Source organism: Phascolarctos cinereus, unplaced genomic scaffold (genome assembly GCF_003287225.1).
Source record: "Phascolarctos cinereus isolate Bilbo 61053 unplaced genomic scaffold, phaCin_HiC Scaffold_2;HRSCAF=192, whole genome shotgun sequence".
NCBI classification, from domain to species: Eukaryota; Metazoa; Chordata; class Mammalia; order Diprotodontia; family Phascolarctidae; genus Phascolarctos; species Phascolarctos cinereus.
Window position 1 is genome coordinate 312,549,363 of NW_027555625.1, and position 14,141 is coordinate 312,563,503.

General features: G+C 41.0%; 1 protein-coding gene across 1 annotated transcript in view; it reads left to right on the forward strand.

Moving 5' to 3' along the window:
- LOC110211382 (sodium-dependent lysophosphatidylcholine symporter 1-like) overlaps positions 1 to 13,189 on the forward strand; it is a 46,251-nt gene extending 33,062 nt beyond the window's left edge. The window contains exons 10-14 of the mRNA XM_020990632.2: positions 3,778 to 3,861; positions 5,499 to 5,611; positions 6,966 to 7,109; positions 7,862 to 8,038; positions 11,760 to 13,189. Of these exons, the coding sequence (XP_020846291.1) occupies positions 3,778 to 3,861; positions 5,499 to 5,611; positions 6,966 to 7,109; positions 7,862 to 8,038; positions 11,760 to 11,784 (543 nt within the window). The 3' untranslated portion in view covers positions 11,785 to 13,189. The remainder of the gene's footprint in view (positions 1 to 3,777; positions 3,862 to 5,498; positions 5,612 to 6,965; positions 7,110 to 7,861; positions 8,039 to 11,759) is intronic.
- Positions 13,190 to 14,141: the final 952 nt, after the last annotated feature.

A 14,141-nucleotide genomic window follows, 5' to 3' on the forward strand; every position in this document is an offset into this window, starting at 1 on the left:
TCCTTCTCTTTCATCACTGTCTTTGTAAAGAGGAGTGAAGGGGCAAAAGAGGGGAAAAAATAAGATGATGTGATAAAGAGAAATATACAATTTACAGTCATAACCATGAACGTGAATGGGATGATCTCATCCATAAAATGGAAGGGGATAGAATAAGTTTAGAAAGCAAAATCCAACAATATGATTTTTATGCAAAAAACACTTGAAACATTCACACAGGATTAAAGAGGAGCTGGAGCAGAAGTTAATATGTGCCAGGGAGGGAAAAAAACACCCAGGAATAGCAATTATGATCTTAGACAAGACAACAATAAAAATACACATTGTTAAAATAAAGAAATTCCATAATGCCTAAAGGCACTATATACAAATACATAATATCAACATTTAAAATACATGCACTGAATATCATAGCATCTAAGTCCTTAGGTAAAAAGCTAATTAAGTTACAGGGAGAAATAGCCAGCAAAACTATAACAGTTGGGGACACCAGTGTAACCTTTGAAACTTAGATAAATCTAACAAAAAAAAAACCAAGATAGAAGTTAAGAACCTTAATAGAACTTTAGAAATTATAGATCTCTGAAAATTACTGAACAAGAACAATAGGAATACACATATTTCTCAATTCTGTATGCCACCATGTGCTAGGGCATACAAACTTCATAAACAAATTCACAAAAGCAAAAAATATAAATATAACATCTACTGACTATAATGCAATAAAATCATAATCAACAAAGAGCCTTTCAAGAAAAGACTCAAATTTAAGTGGAGACTAAATTATTTCATGCTAAAGAATTAATGAGTCAAAAAATATAATAGAAACGATAGATAATTTCATCAAAGAAAATGATGATGAGGCAACATGGTAAATTTTTTAGGATGCAGCTAAAAAATCATTAAGGGAAACATTTATCTCTACAAGCTTTTTATCAACAAAAGAGGGAAATAACAGAGCAACAAGTTGGGTATGCAACTAAAAAGAAAAAAACTAAAAAAAGCAACAAACTGAAATAACTAAAAATTCTGAAAGTGAAAAAAGATTAAGTTGAAAGCAAAAAACTTTAATAAATAAAACTAGGAGCTTTTTAAAAAAGCTAATAAAAAGTTAAGTACTAATCTGATCTGATTTTTAAAGAGAGCAGAAAACCAAATCACACATATCAAAAACAAAAAAAAAGGAGATTCATAAAAAAAAGAAATAGAGGAAATAATTAGTAACTATTTTCCATATTAATTGCTAACAAAATTGATAAATAAAGTGTAGAAATATTTACAAACACATAAAATATCCAGATTAACAGAATAAGAAGTAGAGACTTTAAGTAGTTCAATGTCAGTTTTCAAAAAGTTGGACGAGCCATAAACGAGCTCCTAAAGAGAAAACCCCAGCACCGTTGGATTTAAGAGCAAATTCTATCAAATATTCAAAGAGCAATTAATTTCAATATTGCATAAACTGTAAAAATAGACATAGAAGGAATCCTGCTAAATTCTTTCTGTGATCCTGACACCTTATAGATATGAAAATTAAAACAACTCTGAGTTTCCACTTCACACCCATAAGATTTTCAAAGATGACAAAAAAGGAAAGTGACAGTTGTTGAAGAGGATGTAGGAAATCAGGCAGATTAATGTACTGTTTATGGAACTGTGGGTTGCTCCAGCCTTCCAAAAAGCAATTTGAAACTATGCCTCAAAAGTCACCAAAATGTCTATACCCTTTGACCTAGTAATACCATTACTAAACATATACCCCAAGGAGATAAAAGGAAGGTGATAAGGACCCATCAGTGATATATGTATATGTGTGGGTGTGTTTATATATTTATATTTCTAGCAGTTCCTTCCATTGTAGCAAAGAACTGGAAACTGGAAGGGTGCCTATCAATTTGGGACTAGGTGGATAAATTATGGTCCATGAATATAATGGAATATTATTGTGCCCTAAGATATTACAAAAGTGATAGATTTAGAGGAACTCTGGAAGACTTGCATGAAGTAATACAGAATGAAGTGAGTAGAGCCAGGAGAACGATTTATACAACATTATAAAGAAAAAAACTACTTTGAAAGATTTAAGAACAATGATCAATGAAATGACCAATTATGAATCCAGAAGATGAATGATATAATATCCTAACAGGAGACGTGAGTAGAGGTGCAGAATGAGATATATGTTTATGGACATGGCCAATATGTTTAAAATTTTCTTTTGCTTGACTTGTGCTTATTTATTGTAAGAGAGGTTGGTTTGGTTTTGGTTTTGGCGGGGGGGGGTGTTGGAAGGGGAGATAGGGAATAGTGATAGTGATGCCAGAAAAAAGAAAAAAGAAGAGTATCACTGAAACATTCTTTTAAATTCTGAGAACAGAAAGAAGTTCAAAGGAAGATATAGTCAAGCAGGACATCTCTGAAACCAATGTATTGAACATATATATTTCTAAAAAGTACAACATTTACATAATAGAGAGGGGGCAAAGAAAGTACACAGGACCTGGCCTCAGGAGACCTGGGTTCTGAACTTTGCTTCAACACTAGTTATACATGAACCTGGATTAGCTGTTTCTCTCTGGGCCTCAATTTCATCAATTATGAAACACAGATAATGGTACAAGAACCTGCCCTACAGGGTTGTTGTCAGAAAAGTGCTTTGTAAACTTTAAAGTGCTATGGAAATATGGGTTATTAATATTGTTACTCATCATTAAAAAAAATTCTATTTACTTTCTACCCATCCTTGAAGACCCAGCTCTAATGCTGCCTTCTCCATGAAACCTTCCCCATTTTCATCCCACCCAATCTTCCATCTCCCTGCTGGAAATAATTTTTCCATCATCTAACCCTGAGAACTCTGCGCTCCTCTTCTGTACTTATTGGAACCAAATTTGTATTATTTGTATTTGTCTGGGGGGAAGCAGAGTTAGTCAGAGAAGACTTCCTGGAGGAAATGGGACTTGAGCTGGGCCTTGAACGAACTACAGGTTCTTGTTTTTCAAAGCAGACACCTTCTAATTCAAGAAGAGAACTTGGTATAGCCCTGGTACCTTTGCCACCTAGGCCAGGGGTCACTTGGGCCCTAACTGGTCTCCATTTTATTTTCTCTTTTTTCCTTCTCTCTTCCTATTCCTTACTCTTGTCCTCCCCTCCTTTTCTTTTCTTTTTTTTAACTATTAAATATGATGTTTTAATATGTTTAATACAAATCTAACATTCGTAAAATAGCTGCATAGATCTCAAATATTCTATTACTATAAACCCACAAAGAATAAAGGAATAGCCCCTCACCTTACTGTGTTTTTGTGACACGGTTCTTTTCTGGTTCTCTTCCAGTACTTCCCTGGATCACCATCCATGGCTTACCAACTATCATCTTTCTCCTTCTCTTTCTCCTCCTATTTCATCTTCTCCAACTCCTTCTCCTCCAACTCCTCCATCCCCTTCTCTCCTCCTGCTTAGAAACATTATTATATTATTTGAAACAACTTTTTCTCCTTCTTTTCCTCCTTCTTTCTTCCCTCCCCAAACCTCCCCCCATGTGTCCAAGACTGACCAAACACACGTGTGAAGGCATTGCTTCATGGCAGCTAAGGCCTGAGCTGGTCTCCCATCCCTTTTTTCTCCTCTAGGCAAATGAGGCACTTGTAGAAATTATCCTAGCACAGACCTGATCTGTGACGACCTATTTTCTAAGGTCCACTCCAGCTCTGACCTCCTCCTGTTCTGTTCCTAAGCACCAGTACTAATTTCTGTTCATTCTGCTTCCTCCCTCAGGTGGTAGCCTCCCTCTCCATTCCATTCTGGCAATGGTTCCTGGTGAAGTTTGGGAAGAAAAGTACAGTTTTTGTTGGGCTTTCAGTAAGTCTGCCACGCTTTCCTGGCTAATTTTCTTAATTCCACTGGGGCCTTGCCTGCTGACCTTCTCCTGTGATGCTTCTGGCCAAGACTCCATATACCCTGCAAGGAGGCAGGGGAAATGGGGTGGGGGGGGGATGCAGATTGTGGGGAAGGAACCAAAACTCAGCTGGCTCTCTGTCCTTTGGCTCCTGCATTCCTGGAATCTTATTACTTCCGGGATCCTTCCCGTAGGGAGAATGGCCACTTTCCGTTTCACAGGCATAGAAAAACAGTGCTAGAGGAAGCTTTAGGGATTATCTAGTCTAGATTCTTCAACCTGCCCAAAGTCACACAAGTAAGTGACAGAGCAAGAAGAACCTTCTCCCTTTCCTTTTAGTCACAGGAAGAAACCTTGGCTTAGGAAACAAGCTTATAGGAGCAAGGGCTATAATAACTCACATCTCTCTACTAACGGCTAGCATTTATACAGCACTCTAAGGTTTACAAAGTGCTTTATACTATTTAATTTTATCTTCCCAACCACTCTGGGAGGTAAGTGTTATTATTATTCCCATTTTACAGGTGAGGAAACAGAGGCAAGCCTAGGTTAAATGATTTACCTGGCCTAGGGTTCACATAGCTAGTGTCTGAGGCTGGATTTGAACTCAGGTCTTCCTCACTCAAGGCCCAGATTTCTATCAACTGTGTCACCCAGTAGTCTTGGTAGTACTTTAGAATTTGAGTACAACCTATATTGAGTTGCTTGCCTTTTCAATGAGGGTGGAGGAAGGGAGGAAATTTGGAACTCAAAGTTTTAAAAACACATGTTTTAAAAAAAATGTTTTCACATGCAACTGGGAAATAAGAAATACAGGAAATGGGGTACAGAAGTCTATCCTGCTCTACAGGAAAATAGAAGGGGAAGGGGATAAGAGAAGGGAGGGGGGAGAGATAGAAAAGAAGGCAGACCAGGGGAAGGGGTATTCAGAATGCATGCCATCATGGGGTGGGGGGAGGGGTGAGAAATTTGGAACTCAAAAACTTGTGGAAGTGAATATTGAAAACTAAAAATAAATAAATTTATATTTAAAAAAAATAAAAATAAATAAAAATAAAAATAAAATTAAAAAAAAAAGAATTTGAAAAACTCGCTCCCCATAAAACCCCTGAGGAGCAGGTAGGCCATACAGTATTATTTGTGTTCTACAAATGAGGATACTGACGCTCAGAGGTGAGCAAATGAATGGCAAAAGGATTGATCGCAAACAAAATGTCAGGACCTGGATTCAAACCCAAGCCTTCTGATCAGAAAGGGACCTTGGACATTATAGGACTGTAGATTTAGAGCCAGAAGATCATGTAGTTCAACCTCCTTATTTTACAGCGGAAGAGATTGAAGCCAAGAGAAGTCAGCTAGGAAGTAAGCAACAAACAGAGCTGGGATTCCAACCCAGAACCTCTGCCTCTAGATGGACAGCCCTTTCCATTGTTCTACACTGCCTGCCAGGTAGTTTGCCTGAGATCAAACCTGGTGGCAGAGGAGAGAAAAGGACACAGTTCTACCCCCTTCCCCCCATTTTCAGTAGTGCTATGCCTCTGAGCTCCCCCTTTGCTGCCTTCCATCTCACTCTGCCCTACTCTACTGACTTTATCTCCAGCTCATCATCCCAGCCTTCATTATTTTCGTCCAAGTGACAAACAACTTCCTCACCTTTGCTCTCACCATGATCCTGGTGGGCTGCAGCACAGCCGTGCTCTTCTTGTTGCCATGGTGAGTATGGGCTCCTGCTAAGACTGTTCCAGGTCTTCACAAGGAGATGGGAGTGGGGAGGTAGGCGGAAAGGAGACTTTTGTACCACAGAGTCAGGATCAGGGCTGGATTGAGGAAGAATTCATGGAAATTGAAGTGAAAATATTCTGGGGTCACAAAACATTAGAGGTGAAGAGGGCTTTAAGAACATAAAACAGAAGACCGGAGTTGGAAGAGACCCTAGAACATTGAACACTGGACTAGAAGAGACTTTAGAGATCATCTGGACCATGGATTCTTTATCTGGGGTCCATGAACTTGTTTTTCAAAAATTTTGATAACTGTATCTTAACATAATTGGTATTTGTAATCCTATGTATTTTACTTTATGCATTTAAAACATTATTCTGAGAAGGAAGACTCCTTCTCAGACCTCACCAGATTGCCAAAGGGATTTGAAAATATTAAGAACTACTGGTCTAGGCTGACACCCTCATTTTTAAGAGGAGGAAACTGAGGCCCAAGGATGTCAAGTGACTGGCCTCAGCTTTGGCAACACAAAAATACCTTGTTATATAGGGTGGGAATGGGATATATTGGGAAGGATTCCCTACTAATTGACCTTTGGGAGTCATGTCTCAGAGCTATCTCTACCAGTAGTAAGTCTAACCAGTTCTGACATCTTAAGACAAGGGAAGTACACTTGGGGCCTGGAGAGAGGAAGGAAGTCTGGGAAGGGACTATTACCATGGAAACACTTATTGCTACTAAGAGACCTTCATCACTCTAGCACTGCTGTCTTACTAAATTAAGGCTGCTGCTTACCTCCTAACATAAGCCAGAGTAGGCCCTGACCTGAAAATCAGGAGATCTGGCTTTGGGTTCTGGCGTTGCCATTGAACCTCTTTGTGACCCTCCTCTGAGACATAGTTTTCTCATCTGTAAGAGGAAGGGGTCAAAAGAGGTGATCTCTGGGGTTCCATCCATTGCCAACACTACACAATTCTAAGTAATAGTTTACAAGTGAGGAAACAGACAAAGGAAAGTGAAATGTGAGAGTATATCAACAATGTGTGCCAACGTCCTAATCTTCCATTTTTTCCATGAAAGCACACTGCCTTTGAGGGCAGGGGGCAGGGAAGGATGGTCTGGTTTGCCAAACTTCTTTGGCACTGCCTGGGTCAAAAATGTAGGACAGTTGGGCAGTTATCATAGGATTTAGAGTGAGAAAGGATCTTGGAACTCATCTGTTCTAACCTCATTTTGAAGTGGATTAAACTGAGACCCAGAGAAGGGAAATAACCTGCTAGTAAGTCACCCTGCCTAGCAAGCAAGTCGTCTCCACTGCTTCCAGTCTTTGCCTTTCCTTCTGTAGGTCCATGCTCCCTGATGCTATGGATGATTTCCAGCTAAAGTACCCCAGCTGCCAGAACCTGGAAGCATTCTTCTACTCTTTCTACATCTTCGTCAACAAGTTTGGAGGCGGCCTGGCCCTGGGGATCTCTACCATGAGCTTACAGTAGGGCTTCCTTTACTCTTCTTGCTTGTGGCTGGTTTAACAAGGGCACTTTTGGTTCTCCCTGTGAAGCAGCTATGTTGGCATTCTCCTCCTCCTCACCCAGGTAGTTGGCTACATTCAGTTGACAGACCTCAGTTAACTCTTGTAAGGGGATTTACCAATTCACTTGTGACTTTGGGTGAGAGGTGTTAGGGCTTTCCGTATAATGGATGAAAGACCTGGGGCGTTCCTAGAAGAAATAAGAGGTTTAAGCTTTCCCAATGATGGCCCTGGGAGGTTATTACTGTGGACATAAAAGGTCTAGGCCTGTCACCAGGGGTTATCAGGGGTTGAGGTGTCCCTAAGGGAATTTCAGGACCCATGGATGTTCCTTGGGGAAGGTAAGATCTAGGCTGGTCCTAAAGGTTACAAGGTCTGGCCCAAGCCACACTGTATGTTTTTATCCTGATGGCAACAATTCAAAATGATCATCTAGGGTGACCTTGAGTGGGAAAATAAAGAGAGATGATGTCACCAAAGAGAGAATGTAGACAGAGGTGGCATGGAGGTGAGAAGGGCTTTAGGAAAATGCTGGGATGTGGGAGTCCTGTTTTGGTGGAGGGGGTGGGGAAGAAAGGGTTAATATGAGTTCTGATTTTGGCCACTTCCTCCTCCCCCACCCCCAAATTATTGCCATGCAGCAGATAGCATGGTAGTTGATCTACAGGGATGGCCTTGGGTATAATATCCATAACTGTCCACTGCGTATTTAGCTTTGCAGGCTACCAAGCTGGGAATTGTGAGCCAAATCCTATGGTCAAACTGATTCTCCGAGTGCTCATGGCCCCCGTTCCTATCACCTTGTTAATCATCGGCCTGACTATCTTCTGCTTCTACCCCATTGATGAGGGAAAGAGGAAGGAGATCAGAGCAAAGATGGAGGCAGCCAAGTGAGTCCCTATGGCTCTCTGTAAAAGGGAAGGAAGGGTCTGGTCCCATTTAGGCACAAATGGTATAGTGGTTTAACTGAGGTCTGGAAACAGGAAATAACCTGTCCAAGGTCATATGGCTAGTAAATAGCAGAGTCAGGTCTTAAATATGGGTCTACTAATTCCAAAGCTAGAGCTCTTTATTCTGCACCACACTATCTCATCACATATGCAATAAATAGTTGCCGTTCTGGAGAGAACATGTAATTCACTTCTGGGTTGGGTGATACTAACATGAGAGTTTGGAGAAGAAAGAAAGAGCAATATGAACTGAGAAATCCCAGAGGGCTTCCCAAAGTAGGCAGACTTTGCAATCTTCTTTAGGGGAAGCACTTAGGAGGAAGTTTTCCACCAGGCATCAGGACAGTAGCCAACTTATTCCTCCATTCATTCAATCAACAAACATTTATTAATTGTCATTTATGTACAGGACCCTATGCTCAACACTGGAAACACAAAGAGATATAATATGTACTCTTTCCTTGGCTTCTATGATCCTGTATTTTTCTTCTTTTTTTTTCCTTAGGCAATTGGGGTTAAGTGACTTGCCCAGGGTCACACAGCTAGTAAGTGTCAAGTGTTTGGTCTGAGGCTGGATTTGAACTCAGGTCCTCCTGACTTCAGGGCTGGTACTCTATCCACTGCACCACCTAGCTTCCCCTAATGATCCTGTATTCTCAAAGCTCTCCTGAAGGGGCTTATCATCTGGGGAAAGACAAGTATACAAATAGTAATGATACAGGAGAGAGTAAGATCAAGTGTCGGAGGCCCAGATACACTATGAGGAATTGGAAGAGGGAGAGAATACTTCCATCTCAGTGGAGAGGAAGAACAAGGACATCAGAGAAAGCCTTCATTGAATTGGCATCTGAATTGAGTGTTGAAAAAAAATTATTTTTAATTGAGATAGGTAGGAGGAATCCATTCCAGGCATGGAATATGATGTGGGCAAAAGAGATGGGAGAGGACAGTACTAAAACGGGATGTAAAGTACTCCAGTCTGAATTTAGAATATGTGAAAAGGAGTACTGGGGCTAGGTTGAAAAGGTTAATTGAAGTCAAATCGTAAAGGGTCTTGAATACCAAGATTAAAAGTTCCTCCTTCATTCAGGAGGCTACAGGGGTAACCCTTAAAGATTTCTGATTAGAGCTGTGACAGGATTATAGTAGAGGGAGTGGAAGACCACTTGGGCAACTGAATGGAGGTCAACATGGTGTGGGAAGAGACCGAAAGCAGGAAGACCAGTTGGAGGCAGTTACAGTAGTCTAGGAGCCAAAAGGGGGGGAAGAGGTTATTGTAGTGTGAAATGAAAGGAGAGACTTGATTCAAAATATTTGGTAGAGAGAAAAATGAGAGAATTTGGCATCTGTTTGGATCCAAGGACCACCACATTCTCTAAACCTGGAGGAAAGGAAAACAGGATGAGAGAGGATGTTGAGAATTAGTAAGAGAATGGGAGGGGTCAAAGATGACTTTAAAGTTAGAAGCCTGGATGACTTCAGGGGTGGGGGCCCTTTGTGAACAGCAGAGAAATTGGGGGAGGGGCAAGTTTGGGAGATGGAGATGATGTGTTTATACTTGGTCCCATTGAGTTTCCATTCTTGGATGCCAATGGAACATCCAGGTGGGAGCTATCCAGTTGAAGGAATGTAGGAAAGAAACAAGCATTTATTAAGCACTTACTTAATATTAAGCACTTAATTAAGCATTGTAATCAGCATTTTGCAAATATTATCTCATTTGATCCTCACAACAACCCTGGGACATAGGTGTTATTGTCATCCCTATTTTACAGTTGAGGAACCTGAGGCAAACAGATGTTGAGTGACTCGCCCAGGGTCACACAGCTAATAAGTGTCTGAGGCTGGATTTGAATTCAGCTCTTCCTGACTTTAAGTTCAGTGTTCTATCCAGCGCACCAATGTTGGATTGGAGCTTCAGGGAGGTATTATAGATTTGGAAGTCATCTGTATAAAGGTTACAATTAAAGTAGAAGTGGATAAAATCACCAAGAAAAACAGTATAGACAGAAAAGAGAAGAGGGCCCAGAATACAGTCTCGGGAGATACTTGCCTTTAACAGTCAGGAGGAAAGTGAGGAGCCAGAAAAAGAGACAGAGAAGGGGAAATAAGAGATTAAAAGATAGGCATGGGAATATAAACAAAAAAAAAAAAGGAAGAACTCTCAAGGAGCTTACATTTCCACTGGGATGATAGATTAGGTGTACAGATAGGTAAATACCAGATAGTGTGGAAAGGGGAGAGAGCATTTAACAAGATTCCATTTAGGGTTTGAGTAGGAGGTAGGATCTGAGCTGAACCTTGAAGGAAGCTAGGGATTCTTGGAGGAGGCAGCACATTCCAGGCACGTGATATTCCCAAGTCTGTACAAAGGAATGGAGATAGGAGATGGATTGTTGAGTTTGAGAAATGGCTAGCAGGCAATTTGTATCAAGAAGGATGGTGCAGTCCACAGTAACAGTGGCTGCCCAAAGGTCAAAGATGAAAACAGGAAAAAGTACCCATTAAACTGGGTGATAAGGAGAGGATAGTTTCAACATAGTGGAGGGATAGAAGCCAGATTCCAGGGGGTTGAGGAGGGAGTGTTGAGGAAGTGGAGGAATTTGGTAGTAAAGGGGAGGAGGGAGGCAATGAATCAAAAGGGTGACAAGATAAGAAAAAGCCTTGTTTAAGGCTAGAGGAGACCCAGATAGGTGGCTCAATGGTGCACAGAGCTGGAATCAGGAAGACTCATCTTCATGAGTTCAATCTGGCCTCAGATACTCACTGGCTGTTTGACCCTGGGCAAGTCATTTCACCCTGTTTGCCTCAGTTTCCTCCTCTGTAAAATGAGTTAGAAGAAGAAAATGACAAACCACTCTAATATCTTTGCCAAGAAAACCTCAAAGGGATCACGAAGAGTCAGACATAGCTAAACAACAACAAAGAGGAGACCCAAGCATGTTTGTAGCTTGAGAAGGGGAAGGCCAGTAAAGAGGGAAATACTAAAGATGGATGACATAGGGTGGAAGTGTTTGATAGAGCAAGATTTCAAGGCAGAATGGAGTGTATGGTTTTAGCTTTAGCAAGGAGGAGGATAGCTTTTCCTTTGAGACTGGAAGAAGGACAGGATTAGTGAGGACACTGAAGGTTAGAAGAATGGAAGTGTTTGGAGGGGGTTAGTGTGGGATAACCTCAATCTTCTAAGTAAAGCAGGAGTACAAATCATCCACTGAGAGCAGCTAGTGGTAGGGAGAATGGACTTGGAGTCCTGAAGAAGAAGAAGGCTTGAAATAACCACCCTGGGGGATATGAAAAAGAATCAATAAGAGATGGGTAAAAGGTTTGCCATGGAGTGGTGAGGGTCCAGTTGAAGTTAGATAACACAAATTTATACCATAAAGACAATTTTGAGATTTTCTTCAGCAATGCTTGGCAGCTTTGGCATAGAAATACCCAGGATTTGAGAGTTAATGGGGTAGAAGATGGAGACAAGAGATCCATAGACAGCCAGAAGCCTGAGTTTAAAGGAGCACTGTTCTGGAGCCAGAGAGCAGAGTCCAGTTCTAGGAAGGAAGAGGCTCTCTAGTTAACAGCACAGTACCAGCTCCGATGACTGCTTCAAACCATCCGGTGGCATTTGCTTTTAACTTCTCCCTGGAAACTGTTCTTTCTCCTACAGGGACCCATTATGCCAGCAGTTGTGATTTCCAAAGGAGCCCAACTTCTACTTTTTACAATCATGAAGATGGTGCTACAGCTGGAGGAACAATAAACATCTGGTGGGGCCTTTTCCTTGCAGCCCTTCCAGGGAAGGTTCCTGTTTAGTCACCATCAAGCTGTGTCAGTCATTTGAGGATGCGTGCCAGACCCAGAGGGGAAGAATACACTCAGAAGAACTCCAGACTATCTCCTTGCATCCTTCCTGCTTGAAAACATGACCTCAGCAACATATGCTGTCAGTCCTGGAAAGAACCTTAGAGATCATCTGATCCAAACCTTTCATGTATGGAGGAAGGAACTGAGGCCCAGAGAGGACAGCTGATTCATGCAAAGCCCCAGAAGCAGGACTGGCACCCGAGTCTGACTCCTACATCTTACGTTCTTCCCAGGACACAGCACTGTTCCTCCTTGAATCTCTCTAGCTCATCGGGGGTAAATGCAGCTTTGGAGTATATTGACATAAAAGAGGTTGCTGTGCTTCCTTTATTGCAGACAGCAGAGAGGAAGCTTGGTTTTAGCCTTGTTTCCAGGAGGCCCATGACAACCAAAGCCATCCTGAATGCTTACCTCTTTGACAGGACTAGGTCTACAAGCCCAACCTCTTTTATAAAGATTCACCTTTATATAGTACTTAAAGACTGGGGACATCAGAGGAAGCTGAGGTTCAGAGGGGTAAGAGGATTTGCCCAGTTACGCAGCCAGTAAGTGACACAGCTGGGATTACAACCATGGTCCTCTGTCTTTAAGCCTTGTGCTCCTTCTACTTAACCTCTGTTTGCCTCAGTTTCTGCATCTGTAAAATAGGGATCTGTAATAGGGATCCTCATCTGTAAAACAGGGCAGCTAGGTGGCATAGCGGATAGAGTTTCTGGGCCTGGAGTCAGGAAGACTCATCTTCATGTGTTCAAATCTGGCCTCAGACACTTACTGGTTATGTGGGCAAGTCACTTAATGCTGGTTGCCTCTGTTTCCTCATCTGTAAAATGAGCTGGAGAAAAAAATGGCAAACCACGCCAGTATCTTTGTCAAGATAACTCCATAGGGTCATGAAGAGTTAGAGATAACTAAAACAACTGAACAAGCTGTTTCCCCTGAACTCAGCTGTCTCTCTATCCCATTGAAAGGCTGTGGCAAAATTCCAGGGGCATTCCAAACAGTGAGCTCCTAGCATTTAATGCTGGTCACTTCTATCCCCATTACCCAAAGAACTATAGGGCCCTTTCTTCTTTGTCTTTTTAACATTTGGTTTAATTTTTTTTTCAGTTAGCAAAATTATTTTCTCTTCCATTGGAAAAGATAAAGAAAAATAAAACCCTTGGAACAAATCTGTATAGTCAAGCAAAACAAATTCCCACATTGGCCTTGTTTACAAATATATATATATATATATATATATATATATATATATATTTATATATTATATATATATATTATATATATATAATATATATATATGTATGTATGTATTTATATAGGCACTGAGTCCATCACCTCTGTATCAGGAGGTGGGTAGCATACTTTGTTATCAATCCTTTGGGATTGTGGTTGATTGTTATGTTGATCAGAGTTCTTAAGGCTTTCAAAGGCATATACACCAACATAGAGAATATCTCACATAAGGGTTGTACTGCATTGGGAATCCCAGAGACACAGGTTCATTCAGCAGGAAGGGGGTGCTCCAGTGTGAAGGTATGTGCCTGCTGGAGGGAAGGGTTACTTCAAAGTGCTCTTCTTAGAGTGGGGTTCTTATACTCTGATTTTGGGTGTCCCTCCCCCCTGGAGCTGGTCAGTATGCATATCAGAGGTCAGGGAAAAATATTTTGGGGTTTATTATCAAGGAGAAAAAAAACAAGCTGGTGGTAGGCAAAATATTATTTGGGGCACACGGGTGTGCTAACCTTCAAAAAATATTGTTGTTAGTATTTTTCCATGAGTATGTTCTATGAGCTTATAGCATCTTTTTTTTTGGTGAGGCAATCAGGGTTAAGTGACTTGCCCAGGGTCACACAGCTAGTAAATGTCATGTGTCTGAGGCTAGATTTGAACTCAGGTCTTCCTGACTCCAAGGCTGGAGTTCTATCTACTGCGCCTCCTAGTTGCCCCCTTTGTAGCTTCTCTTAAGAGGAGACCATCATGATGGCCTCAAGACCATTGGGCATAATCTTATAACAATGGTTTCCATGCATAAATTCTGTAAGCTACAGCCTCCCTTAAGGGGAGACTGTAATGGTGGTCTCAAGACCACCAGGCCCAATCTTTATATAGTATATGTATATGTATATGTATATGTATATGTATATATGTATATATATTTCAATCATTTAACAAACATTTATGGAGT